The 19,709-nt window shown below is 39.2% G+C and overlaps 1 protein-coding gene across 1 annotated transcript in view; it reads left to right on the forward strand.

Moving 5' to 3' along the window:
- Positions 1-19,709, forward strand: part of PCDH11X (protocadherin 11 X-linked) — a gene marked incomplete at both ends in the record, with an annotated part of 442,916 nt that overhangs the window by 322,669 nt on the left and 100,538 nt on the right. The window contains 2 exons of the mRNA XM_083371795.1: positions 4,256-4,454; positions 4,899-4,985. Of these exons, the coding sequence (XP_083227921.1) occupies positions 4,256-4,454; positions 4,899-4,985 (286 nt within the window). The remainder of the gene's footprint in view (positions 1-4,255; positions 4,455-4,898; positions 4,986-19,709) is intronic.

Below are 19,709 nucleotides of genomic sequence, written 5' to 3' on the forward strand. Positions count from 1 at the left end.
TTAACTTTTTAAGAAAACTGCTCAAATATATTGGAGGAGGGTGAGAGATAGTGAGCAAGTTAGAACTTGCTGAGAATTTTGCAGACCTCAAAGATACAACAGTGAGTGTTGATTTTTTTTAAAAAAAATCACCAATGCTTTCCAGAAATATGAATATGTAAACCTGTGCTTCCATTGGCGAGTTCACTGCCACCAAAGACTGGGTTTATGTGTCAGGTTGTATTTGTCTCACTTCATCATATCTCTAGCCTTTGTGGTGTCAAAGCTGTGCCTAATTTGTCAAAGTATGGAGAAAAATGGCTACATACCATGGCCTAGTCCTGGTAGTCCTGGGCTTACAACCATTGATTTAGTGACCATTTGAAATTACAACAGCGCTGAAAAAAATGACTTACGACCATTTTTCACACTTGCAACTGTTAGGTAAAGGAGTCCCTGAGGATTTTACTCTACTAGTCGTTGCCAACTATAGGGGGTGATGGTCATCTCCGTTTCAAGACCATTGGGCCAGGATTATCCAAAGACATTTCCCTGGTTATGACATCACAGAGCGCTGAATACCTTCCCACTGAAGTGGTACCTATTTATCTACTCACATTTGCATGCTTTCAAACTTCTAGGTTGGTAGCAGCTAGAGGGAGGACGGGAGCGCATCCCTTTGTGTGGCGCTCAGGCCTGGCACCCGGGGTCTCCAGCTCTTCAGCTGACAAGCTCAGTGTCTTATCAACTGAGCCACTGCACCATCCCAACAATTAACAGGCGCTGTTTGAAAATTCCCTAAAGAAGATTGAAATCAACCGAGACAAGCCTTGGTTGTTCTTAACTTCTTATTTACAGACAGGCCCTAACATCTCACAACTTCTCCTTGTTCTTTTCCCTCTCCCCCCCCCCCCCCCCCGAGTATTTTCTGGGAGAAGATGAGATTTAAAGGAAAGAAGAAAGACTGTATTGGAAATGTAATGTGACTGCTCAAGGCTTGATTTTCAGATGTGCTAAGTACAGGAAAAATGAGAAAAGGAGAAGAAAGGAGAAACTCCTTGATATTCAGTGGCTCCGACAGCCCATCCCCAGGTGAATAGGGCATCTTTAGATCTTGCTGGCCTTTTTCAAATAATAATGATAATGCTGAATTTCAAATAATCACAATAAAAAAGATGAGCCAAACAGAAACTATCCAATTTATTTTCTTATTGCATTAATGACTCCTCCTCCTCCTCCTCCTCCCCAAAAGAAATAGGGCAGCCAGGGTAAAAGCCAGTGAGCATCAGCGCATCCCTGTCAAGCATTTCTTGGACTTAATTAAGCATGTTGAAGAATAGCCAATGTCAAAGTGGCTCTCGTTTAAGGAGTTATGCTTTTAAGATTCAAGATGTGAAAACTGGCATGACTTCTCTCCTCTTTCGAGAGAATTCATGTTTTCATGAAACTTTCTTTCAGGGGGCGAGGGAAGTGAATAACCTTTTCTGAATCTTAAATTGGCCCAGAGAAGGATATGACTTTCTTTCTTATTTTTTAAGGGAGGATAAACTTTCCCAAGCTATTTTGAGAGCAGAAAGGTGACGTGTAGATAAATTTTTCAAGTTTGCGTGACCCAGATTCCTGTTTTTATCCACCCAACGCATACCAGCTGAAAGCTTCCTTTCATTTGTCATGACTACTCAGCCACGAGAAATGACGCTCGTTTCTTACACTTTTCTGGTGACAGAGAAGCAGGCAATCGCCAAAGGAGGTGTCAAGAAAGCTTACGGTGAACTGAAGCCGCGGGGTACTTGAGGATCTTAGATTGGTGACTGCAAAGAGAAGACAATATTTTGATATCGAGAGTTTCTAGCACTATTGGAACAGGCATGTCCAATTAATGAGATCGGTTAGAATTCTATGAGCCATCTAATGGCTGTAGCTAGACCATGAATGGACCATCATCGTGCAAAGTTGTCTGAATGACAATCAGAATTGGCCTTGAAGATCCACTCAAACATGGCCTTGAGAATTAATATAGTAGCGAAAGCATTGTTCTAAGAAGGGGAAAACTCCGATTCTCATCCACAGATGTTTCCTGGCTGGCCTGATGAATAGAGCAAAAAAGGAAAGCTTGGGGAAAAAATAGTGAAATCTATTCAAATTTAGTTCTGAAGTCAGTGAGAAATTGCTTGGTAGGTATGTTTCAGCAACCAACACCCATTTTAAATATTACCATTAATTTAGAACTATATTTTTATAGTAAATGTGAAGGCTTACCTTAAAAATTTAGTTTGAAATCCTAGATATCTGGAAAAAGAACAGTACTTATATATTGATGAATGATTTTGTGATGGTTTTTCCCAACCCTCATTTGTAAAATAATTATTTAATCCCCAAGTGTGGTCCTAAACATGGTCAGAAGTTTGTGCTAAATGTAAGCAATGTCCAACATCTTTGAGCCCTGATTGGCATAGAAAATGTGTCAGATTTGCTTGTCTACTTTTAAATGAAAGTGAATTCTCTTAAATTAAGTATAATTACTGTAAGGGCATCATAAAAACAATACCCTTTTTCTTTTTGTATTGCAATAAAGAAATTGTAGCCATAATGAATCAAAGAACATTTCACACTCTAAGGAAAATACATCTTATTGTTACCCTTGTTTAAGTAATACTCTATTTAGAACACTTTAGCATTTGATATATTATTCAGAATAGGTTAATTTATTAACCTGTTACTCAAAGTAAAGTTTAAAAGATATTTTTTGATAACTGCACAACAGAGTATTTTTACGTATCTCTGGGAAGAAAATTTGTTGTATCAACAAAAATATTTAAAATAACTTTTAGGTTGGGAAAACAGGCCTTAAATATTGTCATTCTTCTAAGCTTCTCAAGTACTAAAATCTTAAACACTGGCATTATATATTAGATATATTGAATAGTCTGGCTGTAATTTGGCGTCTTTTAAACACAAAAACCCATCAATCAATTCCATTTCTAAAATGATGTTTATATTACCTGCATTATTTAACATGTCAAAGCTAAAATAATACCTAGAGACTTTTCAAAAGAAGAGTCTCAGGTAATGATTGCATTGAAAATAAGACTGATTGATCTACCTAGTACAAAATATAATATATTTTTTTTAAAAAATTCTTTCACACATGCAGCCGACTCATATATCACATGCACACACTGGTCTTCACTTGTTTCACAGAACAATTAAAACTACTATGTATAAGGGGATAGATGGGTGGCTTTTGCCATCATATTAGGCACACTAAAAACTGGCCATACGTACAGGTAGTCCTCAACTTACATCAACAACTGAAACAAAAATTTCTGTTGGTAAGCAAGACAATTGTTAATTAAGTTGGGCCCCATTCAGTGGTGGGATTCAGCTGGTTCTTACTGGTTCAGGAGAACCAGGAGCTAAATTTTGTTGAGTTCAGAGAACCGGCTGAGCCCATGCTGCTTCTGGAAGTCCATTCTAGGCCTGGGAGGCCTGGAGGAGGTCTCCCAGGCCTAGAATGGCCCATCAGAAGTGCGTTGATGTCACTTCCGGAAGTCCGTTATAGGCCTGGTGGAGGCCTTCCATGCCTAGAATGGCCCACCGGAAGTGCATGGATGTCACTTCCAAAAGTCCATTCTAGGCCTCAGAGGCCTGGAGGAGGCCTCCCAGGCCTAGAACAGCCCACCGGAGGTGCATGGATGTTACTTATAGTCCATTCTAGGCCTTGGAGGCCCAGGCCTCCATCTACGCAGAGAACCGGATGTTCAGGTATTTGAATCCCACCACTGGCCCCATTTTACAAACTTTTCCACCTCCGTCATTAAGCAAATCACTGCAGCTGCTAAGTGAATCATGCAATCATTAAGTGAATCTGGCTTCCCCTCCCCCATTGACGTTCCTTCTTGGAAGCCAGCTGGGAAGGTTCCAAGTGATGATCACATGACCGCAGGATGCCCCAACTGTCCTAAATACACGCAGGTTGCCAACCGCCTTAATTCTGTTCACGTGACCATGAGGATGCTGAGACAGTCCTAAGTGCATGGACACATTTTGATTGCCACTGTAATTTCAAATGGCGAATAGTTGTAAAATGAGGACTACCTGTACTCAAAGGACACCTAGAGCATCGTAACAGGTCTACAGCATTTCAAATGGTCGCCAAACAAATGGTTATACGTGAAGGACCACCATAATTAGAATAATACATTCCCAGTGTTGGGAGGACTTGCCAATTCCTTGGGAACCTTGTTGGAACTCTATGGTTTTCTTCCTTCTACAGTCCCAGCGCCGAGTTACATTTCATCTCCCTGATGGGTCTCAAGAAAGCTGCAGTGACAGTGGGCTGGGAGACCATGAGCCCAGCAGTGCCACCAGTATGTCCCATCCTTTGCCACTGGGTTTCCCTCAAGAGGAGTACTATGAGCAGACCTCACCCAACAGTCGGACCGAGGGAGATGGAAACTCAGATCCGGAGTCCAGTAAGTTTATTGTATTTGATCATATTCCCTTTGAAACCACTCCAAGGGGAAGCCTGGCATGAGAAGGACTTAATGCAAGAGAAGTGATCTTTAATGGAAAACAAGTTAAGGTAAGCAGGTCATAATTCCACCCAAAGGTCAGTTGTTGTTGTTGTTGTTGTTTTCTACTTGCCACCGTTTAAATTATTATTTTACCTGTGCTTGCTTGGGGCTATTATGAGAGTCAGATGGTGGATTCAAATTTTAACTTCTGCTTTGAGATGGGGGAAAACTAAAGCTTGGCAACCTGTAAATGTTAACGCATACAGTGCTAATTTTGGGAGGCAAAAATAAATAAATAATAAGGAATAGGAAGTAGGAATCAGGAGCAGTAGAGCTGTAGGATCAAGAAGAGGGTAACCTTTGAGCAAAGCCCGTCCTTGAGTGGTTCTATTTTAATTTCAGTTACATTGTTGGGCAGAATACAAAGGCAGACTTTCCATTTTGACTGGGCAATTGAAGAACCTAAAAATTGCAGCAAAGTTGACAAAGGTATGATACCCCACTTGAGTGATGATGATGATGATGATGGTGATGACTTGAATGTAGCTAATGCTTCAAACCTGCATTTTTAATACTTATGAATAGACTGGATGAAATCTTTTGATATGATTTATTTTATTTACTTATTTATTTTAATTCCATTTATATCCTGCCCTTCTCCGAAGACTCAGGGCGGCTTACAAGCTTAGCAGTAGCCTTCATTCTATTTATATGCCTGCTTATTAGGGCTTTCACACACCCCCAAGCGGCATTATTACAAAGTCAGCTTAATTGCCCCCAACAATCTGGGTCCTCATTTTACCTACCTCGGAAGGATGGAAGGCTGAGTCAACCTTGAGCCTGGTGGGACTCGAACCTGCACTAATTGCAGGCAGCTGGTGTTACTTAAGGAGGCATTAGCCCACTGCTCCACCAAGGCTCTACATACCTACATATTTTTTTAATTAAGAAAATAATTGTAGTCCTTTACATGCACACAGATTTCACACACACACACACACCTGGTTTAATAGGGCCATGTCAGAGCAAAATCTTCTTTAGTTTTGCTTTCAAATAAATTTTATTACTGGGTCATTTTTTTCCTGCGCTTCCTGATTCTGCAAGCTTCCTTCTAGAGGTAAACTGCCCAACTTTCTTTCTTACAAAGAGCTTGGTTCCTGAAATAATTAGCCAGGCATTAGTGGAAAATGGAAATGCAATTCAGTGATTAGATGGTTGCTAAATGCTTTATGAAATATATTGTAGCTTCAGAGCCTATGGTAAGCAAAACAATAGTTGCACACCTGTTGCCTGTGGTCGACCATGATCTAGTTACTTGTTGGTTAAAAATGAGGAAAGATTAATGAAAATTGCAATAAAATTGCATGGAGTTTACTCATTTTGGTTTGGAGATTTACAAAAAGAGTCTTTATAAATTGTTCCAAACGATGCATTTTTATGCATCATAGGGTAAAAATTCAGCCGAAGAGATGGAATGAGAAATGAAAACAGCAGGATTCTTTTTTTTAAAAAACACACCCAAACAAACAAAAAGAAAATGGTAGGTTTAGTTGCCTTTTGGTAAAAGGGAAGAAGAAAGTGCTTTTATAACTCAGCTGCAACTGCTTCCAGGGAGGAAGAGAAACCATTTAATAAATGAGAAGGTATTAATGAGGGTTTGAAACAGCGGAGTTATTAGATAGCTTTTTAAAAGGAAGGGAAAAGTAAATGGAAGAGCAAAGAGGATCTGATTTTGATCCAGCAGAAGAAAACAACCTGCCTCCAGAAGTTGTGTATACTCCAACACTGGAAGTTTTTAAGAAGAGACTAGACAGCCATTTGTCTGAAATGGTATAGGGTTTCCTGCCTAAACAGAGGGTTGCACTAGAAGACCTCCAAGGTCTCTTCCAATTTGTTATTGTTACTGTTATTTGAGAAATAGGTGCTTCACACATGGTGTCGTAAATTGCGAAACACATATACCTAAGGATTTGCACAACTATAATGCTATACATTACTGTTTGCATTTACTGTATTAGAAGCAGTCAACAGCTTTGAGGATGCAATTCCATTTTGCTTATCAGCTTCCCCTATGCATCTGGAAGTGAATGTCTGAAAGAAAGGTTGGGTTAGATTGGTTTTTGAAGGTTGAATCGTGGTAATTGGACTATTATTGTTGCTTCATCAGTCAGAGAAAGCTAGTTAGGCAGAGAGTCATTGGAATGTACCTACTTCTGCCACACCAACCTCAGGGTTTTCCTGAGGGGCTAGATTGGTTGTTGAAGTAGATGGTCTACTAGTCCATCACAGTTGTTCTTCTACTATTAACTGGGATCCATCTTGAAACACAACTGAGATTACAGTTTTTCTTAGTGCTAATAGATAGACTGTTCATAATCAAATAGTGAATGCTGCTACAGAAAATATAAAACTCTTAATAAGGACATGCTTTGAAGGATAACTATATACATTCTGTCTGGGTGCAGTTCCTTAACTGTATTGGTTTCTACCATCTTCAAAGTGGCATGTTAAAAAATTAATTTGCAGAGATGGAGCAATTAATCTTACCAAGGCACTACTATGTGATTGATCTTCCACATTTAATCTAATTAGCCTACACATAGGTGAGAGAATGTAGAGGCTGAACACTTCACTACAGGCTTTGACAAAAGTCAACCTTTTATGGACAACCTAGAGTGAATGTTCCCATATATCACTTCTAGGGTACTCATTATCCAGATATTTGAATTAAGAGAGGTGGAAATGGGTGAAGATTAAAAGATCACAGGGTAGGCTGAACGTTCCCATTTTAAATTAGTGGATCTTTTGAAGAGTCATAATCATAATGTGCCATCATGTCTAGAGAACCTGACATCTTAAGCCTTTAGGAAGTGGGTCCTATCAGATGGATCTATTTTTCTTATTTCAGGGGGAAAATTAAGAAGCAGTTATGTAATGTTAGAGAAAACAGATAAAGTTCTTAAGTATAGATTAGCACAGATGTTCGATTCACACTTTGAGCCAGCATTATGTGTATTTCCTCTGCAAAATATTTAAGCCCAGATATATATTTCCAGATCCTTCTAAGAATATAAAAGATCTACTCAATCATATTAAAGATTCATCTAGATTCCTCTATTTGTAAAATTCAACGTTTTTCTTGGGAAATGACAAGCAGGGCACAATAACTGGAAAATATAATTGCAATCATGCTAGGATGAGAATTGTCTTATCAATGTTTTTGATAAGAAATAAAACAGTTGGTTCTTGTTTCTCCCTAAGTTTTATTTCCATAACTAAAGATCTGTTGCTCTCTTAAACATTATATGCTGCTGCCCTTACCTCTGCAACATCTCCAAGAAAAATCTACTGCTTGGTATCTTTATACACCAGGGGTGTCAAACTCAATTTCATTGAAGGCCGCATCAGCATTGCGGTTGCCCTCAAGGGGCCAGGTGGGTGTGGCCTGGGTGGGCGTGGCCTACTGGGTGGGTGTGGCTAGAGTACGTATGGTCTACTGGGTGGGCGTGGCCAGCTCTACATCATTCGCATCAAGGGTGCCTATGGGGGCCTGGGCAGGAGTGGGACAGATCTGAGGGTCTCTGGCAGGAGGAGGGTCTCTGGGCCAGGGCCAGGGCAGTGGGGGGCCATTCCCTCACTGTTTCCAGGATGGCTTCACGGGCCACATGAAACCACTTCGTGGGCCGGATCTGGCCCCCGGGCCTTGTGTTTGACATGTCTGTGATTCACTGTTAGGCAGATGCGTAGCTAAAAGCCCGCTGCATCTATAGGTAGAAATTCAACAAAATGATAAGTAAAAAGATGCAGAAAGAAATAAAATACATAACTGCCTATGAAATAAAGCTACTTTTGGCAGTGGTAGAGGTGGTGGTGGCTGGGTATCAGAAGTCTTCTGATTCCAAGGAACTCTTGAAATTCTTCATATTTCATTAACTACATTTACTAGAGTGATTCATATATTAATCACTAATGCATCCAAAATCTGTATGTCCTTGAACATTATCCAAAACTTCAGCCAGTGAAAAATGCTATGCCTAGACTTCCATAACTGCACATTTTATGGGTTGTATTGTGGATTTCTTTTCTTGGATCAATTCCAGGCTACCCAGTTTATTTCAGATCATGGTTCAAAGTACTGAATCTTACTGTAAATCCCTAATCAAACAGGGCAATAATACAAGCAAATCCAAATCGGCCATCTAGAGAGAATACTAGGAAACTCTGCCATGTTCTAGCACTGAATGTCTTCCACACTGAAGAACTTACATTACATATTGAGGATGGTTTGGTTCTACTAAGTATTTAACGCAAGGGTCTTCAAACTTGGCCCCTTTATGACTTGTGGACTTCAACTCCCAGAATTCCTCAGCCAACCATTAATTAATTAAATACATAAAGTAAATGGCTCAGTGGGTTAGGTGGCTCAGTGGGTTAGGATGCTGAGCTTGTCGATCAGAAGGTCGGCAGTTTGGCGGGACGAATCCCGAGTGCCACGTAACAGAGTGAGCGCCTGTTACTCGTCCCAGCTCCTGCCAACCTAGCAGTTCAAAAGCACATAAAAAATGCAAGTAGAAAAATAGGGACCACTACGGTGGGAAGGTAACAGCATTCTGTGCGCCTTTGGCATCTAGTCATGCTGGCCACATGACCACGGAGATGTCCTCGGATAAGCGCTCGCTCTTCGGCTTTGAAACGGAGATGAGCACTGGCCCCTAGAGTCGGAAACAACTAGCACGCATGTGCAGGGGAACCTTTACCTTTTAAAGTAAATAAATAGGGATAGGGACTTTGAGTGCAATCTCAAAACATCTGGAGCACCGTTGGAACACCATTGGCATTGACCAAAATCACTATGAGTTAACCTGGAGATTCTTGGCACAAAATATGTCTTGAGTATAGTCACTGCATTGATAGGGAGTTTTCGCTGTATCTGCTTGAGCTTTCTCATGGAAGAAAGGTAGATTATTAATGCAAGATGGTAAATAATGAAGTGACCTATGCAAATTCATGGAATTAAAAAAGTAGAACATGTAGCAAATACAGTTATTATACTTCCTACTGAAATGATATTTATATGGACAGATAATTGAAATGTTTACCCAAAGGGCAACTTAACTCATCTACACATTGCACCTAATCTGTGTTAAGCTCCATTATGGAAAGCAGTGTATAGGTCTCCATTGAACCCACCTTCAACCTCTCTTGGAGGTGGGTTCAGTCTTACCTTTATTACCTATCAGCAGGTACATTTGAACAGTCCTGTATTTATACATAAGGCTTTTTAGTGTCCGACCATCTCTAAAATTAAGCAAATGAGCCAGTCAAATAAAGAAGGCTAATAAGTAATCTCAACCATTATCTTCCAGCGCTAATGGGCTCATTAAAGATCTCACTAAACATGAAATTGACTCTTGCAGAAGAGGATTTTTCAAGAAGGACATAAGGACATCTAAAATACAAATCCTGTTGCACAGAGGTGAAAGTGTAACTGACATAATTAAGTCCTCTTTCAGCAGATATTCTCACCTACAGTAAGAGAATAGGCTCAATATGATGCGTTCAGTATATATAGTACGTATCTATGTAGGCAATGCTTGCATGCATTTACAGTTTCAGAGGAACCTCTTCTTTGAAAGGGAACAAGATATAGTTTGATATCTAGGAATAAATAAATATATTCATTCATTCATTCTGGATTGGTCTTGAGGTATATTGATTGATCACCTAAGTAAAAAATATTGTAAAAATACAATACTTTGTATGACATGATCTTTAAGTAAAGCCCTAGGTAAAATTGCTTTAACTAATTTCAGTTTGTGCAAAAGCCACATTACACAATAGGTATGGATAGGATTTTCTTTAAAACCAAATGCACATTCCTTTTGTTTTTCATTTAAAAGGTGCTGAGAATTTTTTTTTCAATAAATGTAAGAGAAAGAGAATTGACAGATGGGTCCATCAATGCAATTATGTCTTGGTGTTCTTTTAGTATATAGATGTCAGGATTTTAAATGTAACCAGCATTGTAGCATTGTGTTATATCACCACTTTCCTCCCATCACACCAACCTGAAAATTCTGCATTTTCACAGTTGTATAGCCAGTATGTACAGTATAAACACATAATGGTGTTCTGTATCCTCAAGTTAGTAGTATCTGTTGAATTAGGGCAGTGTGCACAGGGAAAACATTTTCATTTATTTTTTGTTAAGCATGTAGAAAAGTTCTTAAAGTTCATAAATACAATGTCATAAATATTAGATTAAAACAAGATTGCAAGAGAGGAAAGCAAAAATTGGCCACCTTCATGGAAGAAATACAGAAAAGAGAACAAATGTCTTGAATTTTGACAGCTATTTGCAGAGGAGACTCATATTCTTAGAAATATTCTTCTCCCGAACCAGTTTAACCAGTTTTTTTCATTTTTTAATATTTGCATCTATCTATCTATCTATCTATCTATCTATCTATCTATCTATCTATCTATCATCTATCTATCCATCCATCCATCCATACATCTATCTCTATCCACCATTTCTATTCTTCTTTTATTTCATTCTGTCTTCACTCTCAACTTTTCTTGCAATAATTTATTGGAGAAAACATTTACAACAACACAACAAGCAAAAAAGTTAAAAAAAGATTGCACCTTTCTCCAAATATGATATACTGATTGTAGTAATTGTAAAGGTTAATTTACTTACCATAATCTTGGGAGTTGTTTGAGTGTTTTTTGTGAATATATGTGTGTCTGCATGTATGCTGTATTGGACTTAAGCAGATGAGCAGACTTGGTCTAAATGAAAGAGAAACATTTAAAATGATAATTTAGAAAATATTTAAATTTAAAATATCTCCACTTCCTTTCAGTCCAATCGGAACAAGCTACCAGTGAGTTCGTAATCATGTATTACTAACTTTAAAAATTAATAATACATCCAAATTGAAAGGCAAAAGTTTTCGATAAATTTGATAAGTCGTCAACCTTCTCTATTTTTGGACCAGAAACAAACAAAAATAAATAAATAAATATTAGAGATGCAACCAAAATGGTTAGAAAAATCCAGTGTGATAAGCCAGTGCCCAAAATAGATAGAGGAACTGAGTCAGTTTATTGATAAAGAAAATATATTGATGGATGCCTCTAAGGACGTGCACGATATTTAACAACAGATGCATTGTAATGTTTCTGGAGGGAGAAAGAAGTCTGTGTATAAACTTAGAGGTATTAAAGATTATCAAGGATGAAAGGTTTGTGTTGGGAAATAAATGGAAAAGATAAAAATAGCTGAACGGCCCAGCTCTGGGAGAAAAACATATCAAAGAATGCAATTTCAGGTGGAGTATATTGTCTCAGATGATAGAGGAATAAAGTGTTCATCAGAAACTTGATATTGGCAAAGGAGGCAGTGGGCCATAACACTGCATGGCTTTATTTGCTAAACAGGTAGTTGTCAACAACTTCATCTATGCGGGAATATTGAATTTTTCTCAAAGCTGTGTCTTCTGCCACGCTCAGATGGAATTATGAGATGTCAAAAGTCAGGATTATCCTCTGTCAAATAATGCGTGCAGATGGTCCCCTGTTGGTCTGGTGGGAAGGAATGAAGTAGCTTGACTTAACAACAGTTTCTTTAGTGAGCGTTCAAAATTGCAACTGCACTGACTTAGGGCCACTTAAGACCGTGGCAGCATCTGCATGGTCAGGCGATCGAAATTCAGGCGCTTGGCCCCTGACTCATATTTATGACGGTCGCCATGCCCCGAGGTCACCTGATCCCCTTTTGCAACTTTCTGACAAGCAAAGTCAATGGAGGAAGCCGGATTCATTTAATAACCGTGTTGCTAATTTAACAACTGCAGTGAATCACTGAACAAGTGTGGCGAGAAAGATCATAAAATGTGGCAAGACTCACTTACCTACAGAAATGTTGGGCTCAATTGTGGCCGTGAGTAAAGAACTACTGTTATCTGTAGCAATCCTGGGCCAGATCTGTCATAGCTTCTCTTATTGGCTCTGGAATGGGGCAAACTGTTGGGTGGACTGATCTCTGCAGTCCACATGAGCTTTTGTAATGTGGGGTCCTTGGTAGTCTCTGCGCTTGTTGTTTTCTCGCAGACATTTCGTTACCAAACAAAGTAAAATCATGCACTGATGATATTGCCTAGTTTGGAGCATCCATGTGCAATAGAGCAGGGATACCATGGACCGGTAATGGGCCGCAACATGCCAGTAACTGGTCTGCACAAACAAGCAAAGCCCCATCCATGGGATGCAGGCAGCACACAACCCCCCCCCCCCCCCGTTGTCCATGGAATGAAGATGGGCCCTGCAAAAGGAGAGAGAATTTGTAAGCAACGATTGCACACTTCATCCTACATTACAAAAAACCTGATAGACTGAAAAATGCTATTTATACTAAGTTATAACAAATATGCCATTCAAACAGTCTAGTATTTAAACCTGCAGAGAAAACTATTGTCTACATAATACAATACAAAACAAACCACACATTTCATTTCATTTTGTTTAACAAATTCTCTCCTCCAGTTGAACTATAACTAGTGGGTCAGTGATGGAGAAAATAAGGCAGTTGCAATAACAATAACAAGGTCAATGGTTGGAATTAGTCCTTCCTTCCTTCCTTCCTTCCTTCCTTCCTTCCTTCCTTCCTTCCTTCCTTCCTTCCCTCCTTCCTTCCTTCCTTCCTTCCTTCCTTCCTTCCTTCCTTCCTTCCTTCCTTCCTTCCTTCCTTCCTTCCTTCCTTCCTTCCTTCCTTCCTCTCTCTTCATGTAACTTAGAAGCCTGCTCTTTTTGGTTAAGCTACTGAAACTTCCTACTGTGCCTCTGCAAAAAAAAAACATCTGCACACAAAAAGTGCCAAAGATGAACTGAATTAATTACACAAAGAAAAATGGAAGATTAAATTAAAGTCTGAGTCATCCTGGTGCAATCCAAAAAGCCATACCATAGGTAACAAAGTTTGCAGCAGTTAACCGACAAAACAATATGCTGTTTCTTTCCTTCACAACCTCCTCTTATATATTAATGCATTTCTTTCATCAGTGAAAATTGTTTTAAAGTATTTTTATTATTATTGTTATTGTTGGCATTTAACCTTAGGTTAGCAGAGAAATTCAACGTAACTACAATATTGAATAGACTTTGCCTTCTGCCCGTGCTAATTCATTCTCAGTCATTGTGTAATAAAGAGGGTGCTATCATTGTATGAGTGTTCTTGTAGCTAGATTGGCAATTTTAAGAAAATGCTTTAGATCAAATGAAAAGATCTTAAGTATTATTCTCATTCATTTCCCCGGCTTCTATTGAGCTCAGCAAGGCAGTGACAAAAATAAGCTGGAGATGCAAATCTTTTCTGAAAGAAGTTGATGAGAGGGAGAAAAAGATTTCAGAAAGTTAGAACGTTCTGCGAAAATGATTTTCCTGAGTGCACAGACGTTGTGTAATAGTGGTTGTGTATTATGTATAATGGAGAGATAAAAAGTAGGTTGCTTCCTGCTTCAGCGAATGCTTTTTAAACTTCCCAATAAGGTCGTTGTCTCCTCCAGATCATAGCCTTACCTGATCCTAAGAACTGGTAACTGTAACGTTCTCCATTTTCCATTTTCCAAGTTATTCCAAAGCCCTTATTTTATTTATTTATTTATTTATTTAGTTATATTTATATACCGCCCTATTCCCTGAGGACTCAGGGCGGTTTACAGGAAATTAAAAAATCCAAAATACAAAAATTAAGAACCAAATTAAAAAATATTAAATTAACCCTGTAGTCAATTAAAAAGAACCCCAAATTAAAAATTCCTCCTCAGTCTGGGCCCGAGAGCTCGAAGAGCCAGGTCTTCAGGCCCCGGCGGAATGATCGAAGGTCGGGGGCAGTTCTCAGCTCCACCGGCAGCTGGTTCCAGAGGGCAGGCGCTCCCACCGAGAAGGCCCTATCCCTGGGTGTCACCCGCCGGCAGTCTCTTACCGGCGGGACCCTGAGCAGACCCTCCCTGTGGGAGCGCACTGGGCGAAGGGCATTTGATGCCGGCAGCAGGTGTTCCCTCAGATATCCCTTACGTGATTTCCTTAGGAGCCACAGTAGAATATAAAAATTATGCCTACTTCTAGATTCACCTGAACTTTAAATTGGCAGTTAACATATAGTGATAGTTGATTATGAGAATGACTTCTTGTTAGGGGTTGCCATAAAGGAGAGGGAGTCAACCTATCCTCCAAAGCACCAGAAGGCAAGACAAGAAACAAGGGATGGAAACCAATCAAGGAGGGAAGCAACCTGGAACTAAGGAGAAACTTCCTAACAGTGAGGACAATTAATCAGTGAAACAAATTGTCTTCAGAAGTTGTGGGTGCTCCATCAATGCAGGCTTTCAAAAAGAGACTGGACAACCATTGTAGGGCTTCATGCCTGAGCAGGGAGAAGACCTCCAAGATCCTTTCCAATTTTGTTAGTTTCCTAATCATCTTTTTTTGGCTGCCAAAATGTGTTGGCCAAAGCCTGAAGAACAGTGATTCATTTCCTATTGTTTCAGGATTATTTCAACACAATCAGCCTTAGAAAAGGTGGAAAACATTGTGATAGGCCATAATACTTTCCAAACAGGGCACACGCAAGCAGAAATAATAATAATAATAATAATAATAATAATAATAATAATAATAATAATAATAATAATAATAATAATAATAATAATAATAATATTCCCAAAGTCTATTGACCTTGAAACATGAAAGGAATTCACCCCGCGCTTCTACAGGCAATCCTCAAGTTATGACCACAGTGGAGCCCAAACTTTCTGTTGCTAAGTGAGACACTTAAGTGAGTTGTGCTCCATTTTGCCACCTTTTTTTGTCACAGTTAAGCGTGTTACTTAATACACTTAATACAAAGTGGTCAAATTAGTAACATGGTTGCTCAGTGGATCAGATTTTCCTGCTGACTTTGCCTATCAGATGGTTACAAAAGCTGATCACAGGATCCCTGGGATCCTGCAGACGTCATAAATATGAGTCTGTTGCCAACTTTTTAAAATTTTGATCATGTGACCATGCGGATGCTGCAAAGGTCGTAAGCGTGAAAAATGATCATAAATCCCATTTTTTCCTAGTGATGTTGTAACTTTGAACAGTCACTAAATCAACTGCTACAAGTCGAGGACTACCTGTACAGTAAATTGTAACTTCTGCAGGGATGTTCAGAATAGTTTCATCCTTTCCTTACTGCATCAATACCCTTATTAAGTCATGTTAACCAAGCTGTCCTAAAGAGACACCTATAGTGGTGAAAATAATCAGATGCCTAAGGATGTTCATATGAATCTGACTTTAGGGTTCATAAATGTACATATCTAGAAGATATGTAAGAGGATTGTGCTGCACGTCTATCCCAGGTTCCATTTTTATCTCTCCAAAGTTGATGTCGGAAAGCTGATATTCTCTTCAAACCCTTGACATTTTGATTTTCACACTTTTTTATTTTAGCACTTCCATCACCTTTGTGTCTGATTGCTCACACTTGGAGGAAGAGGTTGGGTCAATGTGCTGCAATGTGTAGAATCTGATTAATGTTTAATGTGTCCATAACATTCCATATGACTTTTATTGTGGAGTCGCTTGTCAAAACCCCATCAGCTTACCTGGCTGAAGACACATAAATGAATAATGATAGCCTATTACACTGTATAATCAACTCTGCTCTGATACATTATTAAACATTTGCTCCCTTTTTTTTCCTGCTAAAAAAGTTTTTGAATGACAAGTATTTGGGAAAGAAGGAAGCTTGTTAGTTTCATACTGTATTTTGGAAACTAATTCTATTCCATTGTTGGATCCATGAATTTTTAGTTTATTATCATGAGCAGGTATCTATCTGCTTTGCAATCCTTTCCAATCAGCTGACTGATTGGAATTGCCAACAATTTTACTGATTGGCGTAGAGCAATTTCTCTTCTTTTTTTTTTTTTTTAATTTGTTCTGGTTGCTAAAGTCTAAACTTAATGAGTGAATCTTTTCTTTGCAAGAATAGTTAAGGTAAGATGAGGTAATGAGTATGCTTCCATAGGCCTGGGTTCTCAGGGGGAGCAATTAAGACTTTGTTTATACAACAAAGTATTAAAAATATTTCTCAACATATTGCTAGAAGATAACAGGGCATGGATGGACATGCACAAACACACACACACACACACACACACACACACATGAAAAAGCTTGATCTAAAAAAGAGAATTATAATATTATACTGTTATCTTAACGGAGCATTAAATATAATATAAAAGTTCCCAATTTTATCCCTGTTGGTTGTAGAACCAACAAATAATATCCCACGCTTATGAATGTTTCTGACATTTATGCTTCCAGATTTCACAGAACACTTGACAATTGATCATGCTGTGCCAATAAAACATGCCCAGTAAATAAAACATCCATAGTAATAAAAAAATGAAAACAAAAACATGTGGGTCATCATGCCTCTGTGTTTCAGTACCTCAGTCTGGATAATTGAATTTGTAAAGATTGAACCCCCTTCTGATGTTGCTTCTCAGTTCCTTTCCATATTAACAAACAGGATCTATTTTCCTTCATCACTTACAGTATTTATCAGTGGAGACTGTTGTTGTTCAGTCGCTAAATCGTGCATGACTCTGCCCAAAGTCATGCCCACTGCTTTGATGTCTATGGAGATTCTCTGTCATCCAGGTCATAGTTATCCCAAAGGTGCTTTTTCATGAAGCAACTGAACTTTCTTGTTTTTCTTTGAAGACATTTTACTTCTCATCCAAGAAGCTTCTTCAGCTCTGACTGGATGGTGGGGAATGGAAGGATCCATTCAGTCAGAGCTGAAGAAGCTTCTTGGATGAGAAGCGAATGTCTTCAAAGAAAAACAAGAAAGTCTGGTTGCCTCCTGAAAAAGCACCTTGGGGGCACTGCTTTGACAACCCTATCTAACCATCTCCTCCTCTGCCATCCCCTTTCCCTTTTTGCCTTCCATCTTTCCCAACATCAGGATCTTTTCCAATGTGTCCTGTCTTTTCATCTGATGGCCAAAGTCTTTGAGTTTCAGCTTCAGCATCTGTCCATCCAAAGAACAGCCAGGGCTGGTTTCCTTTAAGAGTGATTGTTTTGATCTTGCAGTCCAAGGGACTCTCAAGAGTCTTCTCCAAAATCACAACTTGAAAGCATCAATTATTTGGCACTCAGCCTTCCTTATGGTCCAACTCTCACAGCTGTACATTACTACTGGGAAAACCAGAGCTTTGATTATATGGACTTTTGTCGGCAAGGTGATCTCACTGTTTTTTTTAATATGCAGGGGGAGATTAGGGATACCTTGCCTATCAGCTAAATGAGTTGTGAGCCACAAAACGCCCAGCAATGACTAGATGGCCAGAAAGAGGAAGAATTGTGTGCATTTCTTGCGCCAGTCAGTGATCATCCAGGACTGTTGCAGTCCAGACCTAGGAGTCTGAACTAATCTTGGCAGCAACTCCTGCCAACTCTCATTTTATAGGCCCAGAATAGTCTTAGAAATTACATTATTCTGAAACATGAATGGCTGCTATGTGCCTTGTAGAAGTGGTCTTTTTTAAAAAAATACACTCTGGCACATTTTTCTCAAAACTAAATAAAATGGAGGCTGATTGGACTCGATAAACAAATTCAGTTCTCTTTCAGTATGTCAATAAAATGGGCAGAAATCATGGCCTCAGCAGATGGAGTCACAAAGGAGAAGAAAAATCTTGCCCACTTGAACTGGGAACGGAGGATTGCTCTTGTTGAAAGTGTGGATTTTACACCCCCTCGGCCTTGGCCCTGCCTGTACATTCAATTTAGAATCTGTTGGAGACTCTTACAAATTTTGTTTGTAGAATATAACGTTTCGTTCTCTTTCCCCTCCCCTCCTTCTTGAATGCAACAGTTCTTTGTCGTTGACTTTTAAGGAGAGAGATGCAGTTGCAAAAAAAAAGTGTTCTGCTTTCAGAAAAAGAAAAAAATAAATAAATAAATTACTGCATGGGGAAAATGTGTTTGAGAATGTATCTCTTTGGGCTCCCCTTATTTACATACACAAATCAACTTCCTTCAGTATGTAAGAGAAATCCTGCTGTGCAAATGATTTGTCTGGCAGACATCCCTTTTCATCTGGAGAAGTCCAAAGCAATTTGGTATTTTATGGGCTGGCGTTAGTTTCTCTCCATTCCTTTGTTCCATTTTTTGGGCCCTTCGGATGCTGATCAGAAGTGCTCATAACCAGCAGAAATCAGCATGGAACTCTCCAGTTGCTTGACAAAGCAAAATAAAATGAAATAAAAAAAAAAAATCCTTGGTTCAGCATTGGGGGTTCCCATTAGGCTTTTAATCAAGGTTATGGGAAAGTCCATAAACTTTCTGCTGAATATTTAAACAAGTTGGAGGTCACAGCAAACACCACTTTACCAAGGACATGCGGAATGAGATTGTAATCAGAAGAGCGGCAGAGACCCAGTGCTAAGCAGGTCTTTCTCTCTGAGATAATATCTGGCTACACAACTATCAGACAGACAAGTTACCCCTCTCTTTCTTTAGGTTTCTTTTCAGAGACTTAATTTTCCGAGCGTAAACTGCCAATAAAGCAAAAAAAAAAAAATGATGAATAGGACTCAGTCGTTCGATTGATTTTAGTCACTGGCCTTTCTTCAAAAATCGTGATTGAAATCCAGGCTTAACAATGCCAAAGCAGAATGGGTTGTAACAGGTTATTGTGCATTTTATTTTGCACCACACAACTATCCCCCCCACTTTTTTTTTTCTAAAAAAAGGTTTGTTTGCCAGCCTTTAGAGTTGGAGGAATAGCAACAACAAGAAACGATGACAAAGCCAAATCTTTCAAGCATTGTCCCAGTAAGTAGATAATTTTGTATCAATGTTGGAATGCTTTGGGGGTTGATTAGGGGATTGGAGGCTAAAAGACAAGAAGAATGGGTTGCAGGAATTGGGGATGTCTAGTTTAACAAAGAGAAGGACTAGGGGTGACAGGATAGCAGCGTTCCAATATCTGAGGGGCTGCCACAAAGAAGATGGGGTCAACCTATTCTCCAAAGCACCTGAAGGCAGGACAAGAAGCAACGGATGGAAGCTAATCAAGGAGAGAAGCAACCTGGAACTAAGGAGAAACTTCCTGACAGTTAGAACAATTAACCAGTGGAGCAACTT

This window comes from Vipera ursinii (assembly GCF_947247035.1).
Source record: "Vipera ursinii genome assembly, chromosome: 12".
Taxonomy (NCBI): domain Eukaryota; kingdom Metazoa; phylum Chordata; class Lepidosauria; order Squamata; family Viperidae; genus Vipera; species Vipera ursinii.